We start from the raw sequence: 15,293 nt of genomic DNA, 5'->3' as shown, positions 1-15,293 counted from the left end.
GCAGAGCCTTGAAAATCAGCTTGCTCAGCCTTTTAAAACTGGGATCCACAGTGCTCTTGTATTTTCAAGTGACACTCCCTAAGAAAGTGCTACTAAAACTGTATTTGTCCAGGCAAAACAAAATACAAAAATGCAGTGACTGTATTATGCTAAAGGTTTATCACTGCACTATTACACTGTGGCTATATTGGAGGAAGAATAATATTGATTAAATGGGAGTACTGTAAACATGCTAATGTGTCTTATCATTGCAATGTGTGAAATGAAGAGAGGACTCAATGTTTCTAAATTTTGGTCCAAAACCCTTTATTTTATAAAAATCAAAGGATTCATTGAAAAAATCAGAAATTAACTAATTTCAACTTGATGATTCAGAAATTAACTTAAATAGTCACACACCAAATGAGTTAGCCAACATAACACCAGTGAACAGGGAGAGCTTGGTTTAGGAACTGTGTGTGCCTCCATTTGTCCAAGAGCTGAACCCTAGACCCACAGACTGAGGCTGTCCTTGCCACAATGACATTCTCTATAAGGCACTATCTATAGCACACCTTCAAAATTATTTTCCCATTTAAAGCCAGAAAACTGCACTGACCTTCCACCAACCAGAGGTTCTGAAAGCCAGTGAGGACTTCCTGAGCTTTTTCCATACTGAACAACACTGAACAGCATCTGGATCCTTTTCTCCTGCAGCCTTACACAGACTTTCACAGGGTAGTGAATTCTCTTGGCTCTTCCCATGGTAGTTGTCAGATTTGTCTTGACACTGGCCAGCTAGACACCATCTAAATCTTATCTCCCTGCCATCCATGAGGGATGGATCCACTGAGATCTTCCAGATTAACTTCACAGATCTGCCATTTTATCAGCATGGCAAAATGAATCCACCAGTAGGCTTCAGAAAAGACAGTTCCCTGGAATTCCAGGTGCTGGGTTGGGATCCCTTTCCCTGATCCGCCACATCCTTTCTTCAAATGAGTTAACAGGAATCATTATATACCAGGAATTACTTTAAATAAAGTAATTAAGGATAAAACCCATTAACAGAAAGCAACTGAACTAGGAAAAACTTGTGTAGGCTCAGCATTAAGGCTGAATGTGAGTCACAGTCTGTAGAGACTGAATGAAACAGCTCAAACTGTGTTTCATCTTGCAATTTTGCTCTCTCACATGGAAAACTTACAGAACTCTCTTGTGGTTCAGCAGGAGAAGCACTGACCACTGTTCCATATTTACTGTGGAGCTGCCAGGTGGCTGTTCTGGATGGAAAAGGGAGTCCAGGTCAGGATCTGTAGGAATGCAATGCAGAAGGGAACCAGACAGACCAGGTAGAACATGGCATCATGGAGATCCAAAAACGACCTGCTGGAACAAATGAGAACACAGCTTTCAATATGAAGATTAACTTCCATGGTCACTAAACAAGTTATTTTTACATCATTCCCATTATAAACAAAGACATGCTACTGTGCTACTGTACTGGCAATTCTAAGTAAAAGAAATAGAAAAATCTTGTGTATTTTCTAATTCTACATACAGATATGTATTATATATTGTTTTCTCTAGGGGGGAGGAATTCAGACAATTAGCATAGAAAGAGTTAATTTTAATACAACCTAAGAAATCCTGTTCACTACGTTCCTGATTATGTAATATAGAAATCAATTTAAGCAAATTTCATCCAATTATAGAAAAGAGCATCCAAAAAGCTTTAATAAGATTGAAAAATTTGGAAGAGAAAGAAAAGTAGAAAATGGAAGCAAACATTTGAACATGAAATTAATTTATTTGAGTTGAAATCTGTGCTCTAACTATCCACAGTGTGATGTTTTAGATGCTGAATGCTAGACAGAAATAATGATAATTGCACAAAATTCAGGTGTGGTTTCAAGGGCAATTTGAAATATCATGCCTTAGTTCATTTGGTTTTAAAATAAATGATTACAAGATAATATAAGCCATAGAAAGAATAAATGTGAAATTAACACTAGTTTTCTTTTTTTGTAATGAATGCATGGCATTTCCTCATTTAAATCTTCTCTAATGAAAAATAAATAAAAGCATCAGCAAATATGAATGAGGCAAGAAAATACAGGAATTAAATGAGCTCCCTTTTATGAGCAGCATGGTTTCTGACAGCTCAAAGCATGCATTTTGGCATTCATCTAGTATGAACCATTATCTGCTTGTATTCTGTTAATTATGGGATTCTAATTACTTAAATATCAGGAAAGTCAACTCAAGCTGAGAAACAGCCCCTAAGTGAACTTTCTCTCCATGAGGCAGTTTATGTTCCTTTCTAATTTTTCCTTAGTATTCAGGGATGAGATAAGAGACTCACAGCTATGGATATGGTCCAAAAACCTGAAATCTGTGAAAAATCCCCCAAACCTTGAGCAGGTTTTGGAATAAAACCTAAGAGCTCCTCTGAATCATGAAAGAATCAACTCATGTCTCGCTCAGTTTAACAGAAAAAATGTTTGCAACCTCCAACAAAGCCCAGATTCTGTCCTTAGTACCGAGCCAGGCTCAGAAATGAGCCCTCAGTTTATCTCAAACCACGTCCGTGCTAATGCTCCAGGAGAAAACAAAAGCCCCAGGCTCAGGAGTGAATCACTCAATCACTCGGGCAATTGCATTTGTGGCTGGAAATGTTCACTGGCAGCCACTGGGCCACGGCCAATGTTTATTGGCAGGGACAGTCATTTCCCATGTGGAGCTGTTTACTGGCCCGGACCCAAGTGCTTTTCCAGCGCACCTCCAGGGGCAGGAGCCCACACCACGCACAGCCCTGGCACAGCTGCCCCAGGGACTGCAGGAGCAGTGCCACAGGGAGCCCACAGACACACGATTTAACACCTAGTGATGAGAACAGGACTCAGACACAGTCAACAGGATGTTGGGGCTTGCATTGGGCCTGCTCTGCACACTGAAGAGGATTGCAGTTTTCAATGCTAACATTATTCCACCTTGACACAAAGAACATCTGCAAAATCACTCTCACTGTGCAGGCCTGATTTGGTTTCACTAGAACAATGCTGATTTAGAAAGTAATATTACCTGTTGTACTCTAAAACCTTAAGTTATTGCAGGAATTATGAAAAATTATAATACACTAAACAAGGAATGGGAAAATATTTCATTAAGGGACTGGGATAAATCCAGAGCAGATCTTGGATTTTATCACAATTACAGTTGAACTAGTAACTCCAGAAATTTTCACAACTACCTTTTTTTGCACACACAGGAATAAAACATACGTTGTTTCCCTAAACAGCCCTAAAATCACTCTGAACAGAATGTCAGGTAGTTCAGTAATGCAATATGAAAGCATTGACAGTTTAAAGTGCCTTCAATAAATAATGAAGAATTGCTGCCAAACATCTTCATTCTGAAGAACGAATTTGAAAAGCACTCTCAAGAGAAGCTGGTGGTAGTTGCAGTGGCTCTCCAGAAGAGGGAGGTTTTAAACTAGGCATCTTTTTCATAGCAAAGTAAAAAAAAAATCAAGCCAAACTGAAAAAAAACGAAAAAAAAGCCAAACCCAACAAAAAACATCTGAAGCCATACAGGGCACATACTGCTTTTGCTATGATGATGGAAGAAAGGAAAAATCAGGACATTCCATTCAGCAAAATATTGCTCAAATTTTAAAGATATAAAACCACTTTCCATGACAAAGTGCTTAACTTCTGTGCAGTGCCCACACTTCCTAAGGATGTGGCACAGTGTGTGAGCAGAGGGGAAGGATCACCTTTGCCCTGCTGCAGGACTTTGTCTAATTCCAGCCCATTTCCCCAGCCTGCCAAGATCCCCCCAATGGCACTGTGACCCTCTGTGCTCGCGCCACAGCCCCAGCTTTGTGTCATCCCCAAACTCTCAGATCAAGAAAAAGTAATAATTATTAGTAAAATCAATTATTAAAAATAATTCAGAATGCAGTAAATAGTGTATAGACTGCATACTCTGCCTTGTCCCAGTAAACAACATTGCTGGAAACTCTTCAGACATATTTATTCAGGGCCCAAACATTTTGTTAATGCAGAATAAGGGTCCTCTGTACTATCTTCACAATTCACTGCCACTACACCTAATAAAGCAAATGCTTTCCAAAGCACTCAATAGATATTGCCAGCTTTGGAGCAGGAGGAAGGACAGAGCTGAGATTGTATTGGTATGGGTCATAACACTTCATTTTATACAATGCACATCTGTGAAAAGCTTTTTTTCCCCCCAAAACAGTTTGGGTGTATTTTAAACAATCTCTTTTATTTAATTTCTGTTTGTTCTCAAACAACTTGGTCCTGGGGCAAGTGTATTTTAACTGTCTGCCTATGGCTGAAATATGAGACCAGCCAATAGGTTTTTTATATATATATATATATATATATATATATATATATATATATATAAAAGTAGTTTTAGCTCAGTCAATGGTCTGAGAAAAGTGCCAAGGGCAAAGTGACTCCCTAGAAACAACTTTGAGCTTTCTGGTCTTCATGGATTGTGTATCAAGCCTGTACTCCATTTGCAAGCAAAGGAAACCCATTCACACCCCAAATGTACAGGAAACACAGGCAAACTGCTTCATATTTAAGAAATTACTTTTGAAAGGATGGGCAAGAGAAATATATATTTCAGGTGCTCTGATTCACTAATCTCGGCTTTGTATGTTTTAGGCTGTTCCTGGCCTGACTGAAATAAATAAAATTTCAGCATGACTCAAGTGAAAACACAGGATTTATAGACTAAGCATTCCAAGTATTTCAGCCTCTAAATAATAAATTTATTGTTGCTATAGTCCAGGGCCTATTTACCAGGCAAAAAAGATTTATGACTACTGTGATTTAAAATCCATCCACAAAGGGATCATTTCTCTGATTGAAAGGGATCAGAACTGCAGTTTTTATGTTTCAAATCTGAATTTCTCTGAATCATCAAGATGAATATATTCAGCCCTCTCATATCCCCATCCAGTTCAACCTACAAGTCTTCTGCAAAAATCACTCATCTTATTTGACATTATAATGAGGTTCATGTCCTCTTCTCATCATCTCACTGGCTATCTACAGAAAGCATTAAAATAAGCTGTTCTCACACATAGCCTCAAACTTAAGCTGCCTTTGCTTCTGTCTGGATGCATTTCTGAAGACCACCTGTTGTTCTTTTATGTCATGCTTGTCCTCATACATTTTTTTTTTTTAATTCCTCAAATATAGAATGTTCTCCTAACCTTAGGTGTCTCATAACCAGACTTCTCTCCCTCAGGAGCTATCTCCACAAAAGTTCATATAAAATTGTGTTTACCTGTTCCATTTAGGTTTTTAGTAAAGGTTTAGGAGAGCTGTGTAGCTCTCAGGATATTCATATTGTTCCTTCAAGTAAATCCTAATCAGGACTGAATTTTCCATTTAGCCCTGACTTCTGTTGTTCTTTCTGTTGCCACTTCCTCCTGATGGTCATAAATACAGCCTGTGGCCCTTTCAGTGTGGTTATTCTCTGTTAATTTATTTTTATAAAAGCCCACACATGTCCAACTAACCAGCAACCAGAGCTTTATGCTGTATTAAGGTCTCCAGGGACTGCAATGAAATCATTAGCATTAGAATGGTAAGGACTATGGGAGCCAAAATGCTCCATTCCTACTCCAGGCAAAGTCTCTCCCTCCAGTGATTACACTGCTTTCTCTCAAAAATAAACCAAAAACCAACAACAACAAAAATCTGATTAACTTTTTATATTATATATTTAAGGAAGTAGCTTTATGAGGCAAACAAAATGCAGATACCAGGACAACATGTATCTTAATAAGAGCTATTAAGTGAGCTCAAACATTTTCTTCTTTTATTGCAAAAAGCCAGGGGATGAAAGGTATCCTTTGCTTTTCAAAATAGGTAGATATCCTAATGTATATTGTTTAATAAATTATTTACTCTTTAAAAAACATTTGTACTTCTACACGGACAAAAACAACTAATAAGTATTTTTTAAATGTTTATGTTTTTGAAGTGCAGTTGATGCAAAGTAATTGCTGATCAATTTTATTTTTAGATTACAGGACTATTTAATGTTATTTTCTAAGATTTAAAGTATCTTTTTTGATCTCACCTTATATCAGGACGACCAGGTACATTATTCAGGTTATAATATCCATAATGATTCAGTATTGTAAGCACAACCATTGGAGCCAAAGATTGGGCAGGCTTGGTAAACAAAGCATTGGTACCAAAAACCATAGAGGAAAGTGGTAATCTGAAATATTTTGGGAAAAAAACCAAATTATTGCACAACATAAACTTATTAGTGTATTGATTACAATTGTGATTTTAAAAACCTTGAAATCTTGTTAATGTGCAAATGTTAAATATCATGATCTTTGGATTCATATAGTACACACATTATAGCAGATCTACTCTCATAATGAAATTTCAATTTATTTGGAAATTATAGCTTACAAACCTCTATGGGGTGTGTGTATGAGTATATATATATATTTATTTATATAAATATATATACACAGATATATACATAGACACAGCTTGGCCCTAATTCTGAAGTCACTCGTACTTAAATTCAACTTTGTGCACTTTGATTAATTATTGAAGTTAAATCAGAATGAACAGTTCATGGAGAATTAATTACAACTGAAGATTTTGCATGCATAGGCCAGAAAATGAGGTAATTTTTTCCTCATGAAAGCAACAGATTTGAGGGGCAAGTTCTTCAACAGGAGTGAATCTACACTTACATAAGAACTGATTGAACCAACAGGAAGTTCTGTGCACTTTGATAAAAATCCGAAAGATCAATGAGTTGCAATATGCTATTCTGCAGCAGGTTTTATCACTTTTATTTCAGGAGATAAAGGAACCAGTTAGACTTTGAAATCTTCATTTTACATAGCATAGGCAAAGCTTTCTTAACACCTTTTCCATCTTGGAAAGGCCTCATTCTTTCAGAAAATTCTGTACATGATTACAGATGTACCTGGTTACAAAGTAATTAAATTGAAGCTAGCAAAAATAAAGCTACAAAAATTGGTAGGACTTGGCTTATATTATAGTATAAGAAAAAAGAGAAATGAGCTAATAATCTGTTTAAATTCTCTGAAAGAACTGCAGGAAACTTTACTCAAGTTCTGATCTTCACTTGTGCTAAGCTGCTCTCACAAAAAGTACTTGTGTATCAAGGATCCCAGATCATTTACTACCTTTAATTTGACATAATTTATTACCAAAGAGTAACAAGGCAAAAAGCATGTTTAAAAAAACTGTAATGACTGACTTACCTCCTCTTGTGCTTTATTAAATCTGCATCAACAATATCTGCCAAAGGCAAATTGAACAAGCTAAATGAAGCTTGCACAATTACCCTAAAGAAAAACAAAATATTTCAGATGTTCATAGTTCTTATATTTACTTTATAATGAAATTGTAACTGACATTCAAACACAAACACACCAACACAAACATTCTGCAAACACACAAAGCTGAGATGTTCCTTAAAACATGGTGATCTATCTGAAAGCATTACCAGATCTGTTCTTAGTTGAGAATTAGAAGCCAATATGCAAACCTAAAAGTGGGGAGGTTTTCTTCTTTTTTTTTGCTGGACATTGGTGTAAAAGGTCATGGACTCTTTGACAATAAATTTACACTAACAGTAAATGTCATTTTAAATGATCAGGAGAAAAGAAACACCTCAGAAAAAGGGGAAACTGAAAATTTGCTCTTGAAATCTGGAAAAGACATGACCATGTGGAAGATAAACTTCAAGGTGGAAGATTTAGAACAGAAAGAATAGTTTACATGCATTCCTAGATCTGAATTTATGGTGTATATAGATATATATGGATTTGCAACACACACATAGAAACACACACATACAAAGCTGATTGTTAACAAATAACCAAATGAAACAATAAATTAAAATACTACAATTTCTGTGTCATTCAATTTTGGGTGTGATGAGCTTTTACTATCAAGGTACTTTGAACAACTAGCTCTTTAAACATACAGTCTTAGGTACCTCGGAATTTTTTCTTGGAGAAATCAAAACACATCTTCATCATTTAAAACATGCAGATAACGAAATTCAATTTATTGTTCACACAATTCAGTGTTAGAGTAGGCCACGACTGCAATACTGAAAATAAGAAAGAAAACGGGGTGGGGAGGGAAAGATGAAGAAAAAGAGGGCAGGAAAGAACATGGAGAAAGACAACAATGAAAGAGAACATGAAGAAATAAAACCAAACTGCTGTAACAGTAGTCTGATACAAACAGCTCTTTATCTTGAAATAAGGTTTTCCATGTATCATTATGTACTTATGTGAAATTACTGCAATTGGCATCTTACACTGAGCACCAGAGGAATGGCTCAGTGCTGGGTACCCAGCCTGAGTTACCCAGATCTGCTGCAGTGCAGCACAAAAGGGCTCCTGGAACACAGGGTGAGGGCTGAGCTTTCCTAGCAAACTCCTTGGGGAGAGAGGCTGATTCCTCTGCTGAGCCCTTCATGAGATTCTCCTTCCCTTGCATCTCAGGTTAAAGTACTGGAGGTATGTGCCTGCAAACTGTAATTGCTGTTTGCATTTAACATATTTTTTATTTCAAGCAGAAAATAAAAGCTAAAACAAAAACAAAAACAAACAAAAAAAAGTTGTAACTGGAGTTTCAACTTTTCTGGTAAGTGAAACAGAATGAAAACCATGAAAGCAGAGGCAGAATCTTCATGGTAAATAAAAGCAAGTGTCTGCTCTGTTAGAAGTATTTCAGCTGTGTCTATGAACAGGGGAGTGGATTTACTTACATGTTTGTTGTGACATAAAATGCCAGCAGATAATGGTGTTCTTGCCCTAGAAGACACATGACAGCAGCAGCTACTCCTTCATAGTAAAAGGAAAATAAGATGATTCTGTAATAACCAAACTTCTTCAACCAAGCATGACTAAGAAGAACAAGGCACTGAAAAGATAATATATACACATATAAGATGAAAAGGCACAGTACAGTGTCTCAGCATTAGGAGAGCTATAAAACACAGACCTGACATAATTAATACCCTTTAAAGAAAAGAAAAAGCAAACAGTGACCCTTTCTAAGAAGTTCAACAAAATAAAAAAAATAGAAATTGAACAAAGACAACTGTCTACTGGCTCATTCTATGCCACTTCTACTAGGTACAGTCCCCTTTCACTGAAAAACCAGCCTGAGAACTGCTGTATCCTGAGGGAAACAGTTCCCCACAATGCCTAACTATTATTTAATGCTCATGATCTTTACTTCTCTTATTTCTTAAAGTATTAGCTCTGCAGTATGGTAACTGTAAATCAAGCATCTTGCCACGTAACTGCTGAAAAGATGTATTTTCAGTCATTGCTTTTTCATTGATGTTACTATTTTCACTGACATTTATAGAAATCAAGCATGATTTTTAAGCTGTCAAAGCAAGCCCATCAGGACAGCTTTAACTAAGCAAGGTAGAGGCTTTGCTAGCAAGCACAGAAAGGCAGAGCCCAGTGCTTGTGCATGGCTGAGTGTTAATTTTGCCAATCTTGGCAAGGAGCAGATTCTGAGAATCTAATGACTGGCTAACTCATGAAAATAATATTAAGTGCTGATTAGAGTATGAACAAAATTTAAGTTCTACATTCTCCTCACTTTTCAGTTTCAATAGGACATTCTGTAATGAATTATGTTCTTTTCATTATATGGGCTTTTGTCACCATCTACATGTCCTCATCTCTGTCACAAATACACAAAAAAAAATCTGTGGATCTGTATAAAGATCCACATTTTCTCCTTTCTTCTGTGTTATAGAGATGAACTGTGTAATATTCAGATGAAGAACAGGGAAGAATTTTCCTTGTACAATTGTACAAACTCACTGCTTTACCATAACAAATAAAGCCAGGATGCTATGGTCAGACAAGGATTATCATGGCAAGTGCTACTGTATAAAAAGCTTGATCAGGGAGGTAAAACAAATCTGGAAAGGTGGTACAAGAAAAATATCTTGTTGTAAGAAATTTAAAACATATTTCTCCCCCTGGCTGTTTTCAGGGATTCTGCTGAAAAGTGCCTCCTCTAGAAATACTAAGGGATCATGTAATGCCTGCTATTGTAAACACCATGTTCCTGTCTCCCTGTAATTGCAAAATAACCCTGTCTCAGGAAGTACTTATGACTTAGAAAATTCCTCACTACTTGCATGTCTTTAAGACTGTGTGTTTGTAAGGAAAATACAAACAATGATGCAAATTCAGAGTTGTTTGTCTATGCTACAGCAGCATTTTCCTTGTGGGCAGGTTGTGTTCCTCACATCCACTACTAGAAGGAACCTAAGTCAGAAGCTGAATTTTAGCAGAGGCCACTGAAGCAGAGTTCATAAAAAGGAGCTTTATTTTACAAGGGTTGGGTGTTTTTCCAGTAAGTGAAGTTTAGGACATTGCCATTAGAGAATTCTCTTATTGTATCTTGAGCAAAAAGGGACAAAACCTGAGAAAAATAAGGTCACAGCAAACCCTCCACGGTTCAGTGACCTCCTAGACAAAGAGTCTCTGGGGAGCAGAAAGGGATGGATTTTCTGAAAGATTGTTCTTTTCACACTGTCACACTGATTTTATCAATAAAAGTGATTGTTATATATTAAGTGTAAAATTATTTAAGCTTTCCTAACTTCTGTAGCTTCTGATTTGTTTCCAAAGTTCATTACCTAACTGCCTGAGGTACAGGGGAAAACTCCAAAACTATTAAAGCTGTGATAAGGACAAAAGTTGAAATTATAGATAGTTAGGAGTTATGGAACAGAAGTTATGTCCAGGATCTCTATGTTTTATATGCAAAAGCCCAAATGGGAACTGAAATTGAGCTGTGAATTCCAGTTGCATTTTCATCTATCTTCTTATACATAGTACTTATCAAAACCCATTACAATTTAATGAATACAACAGCCTGATTTTAAAAAATTATCAACACCATCAGCACCTATAATGAATGTCAGGATACTCATATTTTGAGTATCCTAACTTTCAGCATCCAACAGGTAAAAACAGAGAAAGTTTTTGAAGATTTAGAGAAAGAAGTTAGAAGGCAATGAACAGAGGAATTTTTAATTTACTGCTGAGAAGTATGATCAAATTCTGTGGGATATACTTTTGCTGCTTGTTTTCACACATTACTCTTTTGGGTTCTCTTTCTCTTTTCAGTTCATTATTCCTCCCCTCATCCCTGACTGGGCTCTTAAAAGGATGTCTCTCTTCCCCATAAATACTGCTGACCAACAGACCAATCCAGAAAATAAATGGGAATGGATTTTTCTCCAAAAGCAGCTATTTAGAGTTTTGTTTGGTTTCCATGACTGAGATACCACATATTTTAACAATGCTTTTCATACTTTAAAATTTTTTCTGGTATTTTGAGCTTTTTATTTCAGAAACTTCCTGAAGAAGAGCCCAGTCTTTCATTTATAATACACAGCATTGGAAAACAAATCAAAACAAAAAGGAATTCAGAATTCTGTAGATTTTGCTTTAGAAGCATTTGATCTTGGCCATGTTTTTCATTCCTTTATGCTTAGGTATTATAAGTGCTGGAGGATACAAAACATTCATCCCTTGCCTACTCAAGTCTCATGTTGTTTTAAACACATGTTCCACCAGCCTGTCTGTCTGCTCCCTCTACCTCTTACACTTGATCAGCCTGCACTGAGATATTTTCTTCTTCTAGAGCACTGGGGAGTGAGATTTAGCACTCATTTTGTAAATGCCTTATGCCAAATACAGCATTTTTTCAAACATTAAATGGATACTGTGCACTACTAAAACAACAGGTTTTCATATTCATAAATAAAGCATAACTACCTACCTGAGGACAAATAAAACCTGCTCCATACATGACACTTCGTACTGAGGAAGAAAGGACATCCTTCGGAATGAGATTATCCGCGAAGATCATCATGAAATTGTTGTAGAAGGCTAGGTGGAAGACTTGGAAGAAGTTCATTGTTACAAAACACAGAAAGTTCTTCTCTGTCATGATCTGTTTGGTCAATGAAACCACTGAGGCCAAGGAGAAAGCTCCATTACCATTTTCCAGGTTAGCATCCTCCATGTGACCTGCCCTCTGCTCATACTGACTCGTGCTGTATTTACCTGTGCAACACATACAAGCTGTGGCTAGCGCTGCGATCAAAACAACGAAAACCTGAAAATACCCAAAGTTTTCCATGTTATCAGATATGAGCCCACAGAAGAGCACGCTGGTGGAGCCCAGCAGCGTGGCCACCTGGCTGTACTTGACGAGCCTGAGCCTGCTGTCGTGCCGGGGACAGCTCTCGGTGAAGAGCGCGCACTGCGCCAGCAGCACGAAGGTCAGCAGCCCGTCAAAGGCACACAGGGCCACGATGAGGTGCAGGCTGCAGAGCCAGTCACCCTCCCCATAGAGCCTCCAGGGGAACCAGGGCAGCAGGAAGGCCAGGCCGTACAGGGGGGCCCCGTACAGGATGGAGAACTGGCGCCGCGTGCAGCACTTCAGCCGGGAGTTGTCCTGAATGTACCTGGGGAAAATGAGGATTTTATCATTGGTTTTTCACAATATTCAAATGAATATTGTGTGTGTTGTGTTAGAAAGTAATACTGTATTAATTCCTGTCACCCTGATTTTTTTAAGGTTTTCTAAGCCTTCTGATGTTTACATTCTTGCAGCAAACTTTCTCACACATTTTCTGTAAATAACTTATTGTTTTGCATTCTTTTATGGAGGAGGAGAAATTTGACGGACTGCTAGTTTGTCCAGTGTCACTGGAGAGGTGGCACTGTCACCCTCCAATCCACTGTCACTCTATAAATGCTGGAGTCAGAAAATAAACTTCCCTTTTTCTTCACCTTGAGAGTAGCGGTGTGTGCGCTCATGTTGTTTCAAGTCCTACAGTGACATATTCTCTTAAATAGTGTGTTAAATATAGTTCTAGGTTATAACAAAATGTTAAAATAGAAACTATGCTATGTAGGATACTTTCTTTCTAAAGAAAGGACTTGCAGCGAGATAGCAGCCACAGGACACCTACATCTTTCAGAGAAGGTGTAGTGGTGTTTGCAGGGGTCCCAGGATGAGGGAAGAGATGAGAATCTTGACTCCATGTTTCAGAAGGCTGATTTATTATTTTATGATATTATATTAAAAGAAAATTATATATTAGTTATTATTTTAGTTAGTTAGAATATTAGTTGATATTATTATAGAAAATTATGTATTAATTATTAATGATATATTATAAATTATATACTAAAGAATAGAAGAAAGGATTTCATCAGAAGGCTTGAAAGGAATGATAATAAAATCTTGTGACTGCTCACAGCCTCGACACAGGTAGCTGTCATTGGTCATCAAGTAAAAACAATTTCACATGCTGGCTAAACAATTCTCTAAATCACATTCCAAAGCAGCAAAACACGGAGAAGATTAAGCTTCTCAGCTTCTCAGGAAAAAAGATTCTAACAAAAGGATTTTTCATAAAATACTTCCATGACAAGAAAGAATTTATTGCCCTGTTATGAGGACAAACAAACTTCCCACCTCGCTCGGGCAGGATGACACTGTTAGGATTATGAGGAAGAAGTTGATGATGACCAGACAGAATCCTGTATTTGAATGGAATTTATGCATCATGTATGAGATGTATGAATATGGAACAGGTTATTGTTTTTAAGGGTTAATCCTCTGTTAACGTGTGTCCTTTTTCAGGCTCGTGCTGCCCAGAAAAAGGTACCCAGACTGTCCTTTAGTCTTTGTTTCTATTGTCTCATATTGTCCTAATTCAAATTGTCCAAATTATTATTACTCTAATTGTATTACTATTTTTATAACCATTTTATTACTATTAAACTTTTAAAATTTTAAAAACAAGTGATTGGCATTTTTCACATACCCAAAAAGGGGATCATTGACGGCGTTCCAGACCATAAACACGACCTGCCACAAACAAGGGAATCTGTCACTACTGTCATTCCTCTACAGAGATTATGCAAACACAGCATATTTATTTAAAAGAAACTTCTATTCAGACAATAAATAAATATATAGAAAAGCTACTCAGAGTAGAACAGGTCTTAGAGTCTTAGTACAGCTACTTAGGTCTTAGTAACAGCTACTTAGAGTCAAAACAGACTCTAAAATTCTTATGGGTATTCATAGGTTTATAGAAATTTTGAAAAAATAAGATTGAGTAAGTAGGTAGGTGACCAACTACATGTGAAATAAACTGTCTCTGAGACTATTCTTTCAAAACCTTATATATCTGGGCTTTCATCCTGCACAGCTCAGATATTACTCTCACAGTAAGTTAATTCAAAACATGAGCTGGCCCATTACTTTCAGGAGACCATTTACAATGTGAGTTACTCACATGGATAATGACTTGCAGGATAAATGCAGTATTTAAGTACTTAAACAGTTCATAGGAAAGCACTAATGTCAAACTTATCTATGGAGCTGAGGTGCAAAATCAGTTTAGAAAATTACTTCAAGCTCTCAAACATAAAAATCTTTTCAGCAATTAAGTCTGGAGATTTTTATTCTACAGGCTGTAAATTATGTGCTTTATGTGTAAGTTCCCTTGTTTATGGATTAACTAAAGTCAAAGATAATTTACTGTTAATGAATTGCAATGATTCCAAAATTAATCTGTCATTAAAAGGATCATTTTGTGGTAATAACACTGACACATAGCACAATATGGCAATCAAAATATTCCATTGTACAGTACCTGTGCCACATGAAATCCTGTTTCTGAAATTTTGTATCGGTTTAGGAAAAGCTTAACGTAGTAGAAATTAAAAATGCTGTTCATCATTCCAGCACCTAAGGTAGTCATAGAATATGCCAGTGCATTAGCATGAATTCCCCAGAGAATCTTCATCTTCCAGGAGTACAGCTCTCTTCTTCCTCAAGTTACAAAAGAGAATTACAACAATTAGTAGAATAATTTTCCAAATTGAAATAACATGGGGGATTTGCTTATTTCAGAGCTGCAGAAAGGAACTATTGGAGGAAAATGTTCCCATTCTTCCTTTTTTGTTAAATCAGAAACACATTTCACAGAGTGATAAGAAACTGAGCCCAAAATAATAAGTTATTAGGTGGCATTTCTAAGTATAATCAGTATTTAGAAGTCAATGGAACAAGTAGACAAAAATTTGAAAGAAACCCTTCTTAACTGATGTATAGACTCCACTTAAAAATTTCCTATTGCAAACACTCATCTTGGTGTAGAGTTCAAAGTAATTGCAT

At 36.8% G+C, this 15,293-nt stretch overlaps 1 protein-coding gene across 2 annotated transcripts; it reads right to left on the bottom strand.

The window, feature by feature from the left end:
- Positions 1 to 418: 418 nt before the first annotated feature.
- On the bottom strand, positions 419 to 14,944 carry LOC131565413 (transmembrane protein 180-like). Of its 2 annotated transcripts, none has more exons than XM_058816280.1 (7): positions 14,770 to 14,944; positions 13,933 to 13,976; positions 11,871 to 12,561; positions 8,815 to 8,969; positions 7,292 to 7,375; positions 6,112 to 6,255; positions 419 to 1,368 (listed from the first exon to the last, which is right to left on the bottom strand). In XM_058816280.1, exons 1-7 carry the CDS (start codon positions 14,920 to 14,922, stop codon positions 1,236 to 1,238), a joined length of 1,404 nt encoding a protein of 467 aa, XP_058672263.1. In that variant the 5' UTR covers positions 14,923 to 14,944; the 3' UTR covers positions 419 to 1,235. The 2 variants fall into 2 exon arrangements, with proteins under 2 accessions (XP_058672263.1, XP_058672264.1); XM_058816281.1 differs by having other exon boundaries at positions 419 to 1,365.
- Between the last annotated feature and the right edge of the window lie 349 nt (positions 14,945 to 15,293).

Source organism: Ammospiza caudacuta, chromosome 17, assembly GCF_027887145.1.
Source record: "Ammospiza caudacuta isolate bAmmCau1 chromosome 17, bAmmCau1.pri, whole genome shotgun sequence".
Lineage (NCBI taxonomy): Eukaryota > Metazoa > Chordata > Aves > Passeriformes > Passerellidae > Ammospiza > Ammospiza caudacuta.
This window is presented reverse-complemented; position numbering and strand designations above follow the sequence as displayed.

Excerpts from the sequence above, each read along its gene's own strand:
- LOC131565413 (XM_058816280.1), bottom strand. The coding sequence starts at position 14,922 with ATGAAGATTCTCTGGGGAATTCATGCTAATGCACTGGCATATTCTATG. Across the intron at positions 7,376-8,814 it reads TTTTATGTCACAACAAACAT|GGTAATTGTGCAAGCTTCAT; the intron begins GTAAGTAAATCC and ends GTTTTTCTTTAG. Across the intron at positions 6,256-7,291 it reads TTAATAAAGCACAAGAGGAG|ATTACCACTTTCCTCTATGG; the intron begins GTAAGTCAGTCA and ends AAAATATTTCAG.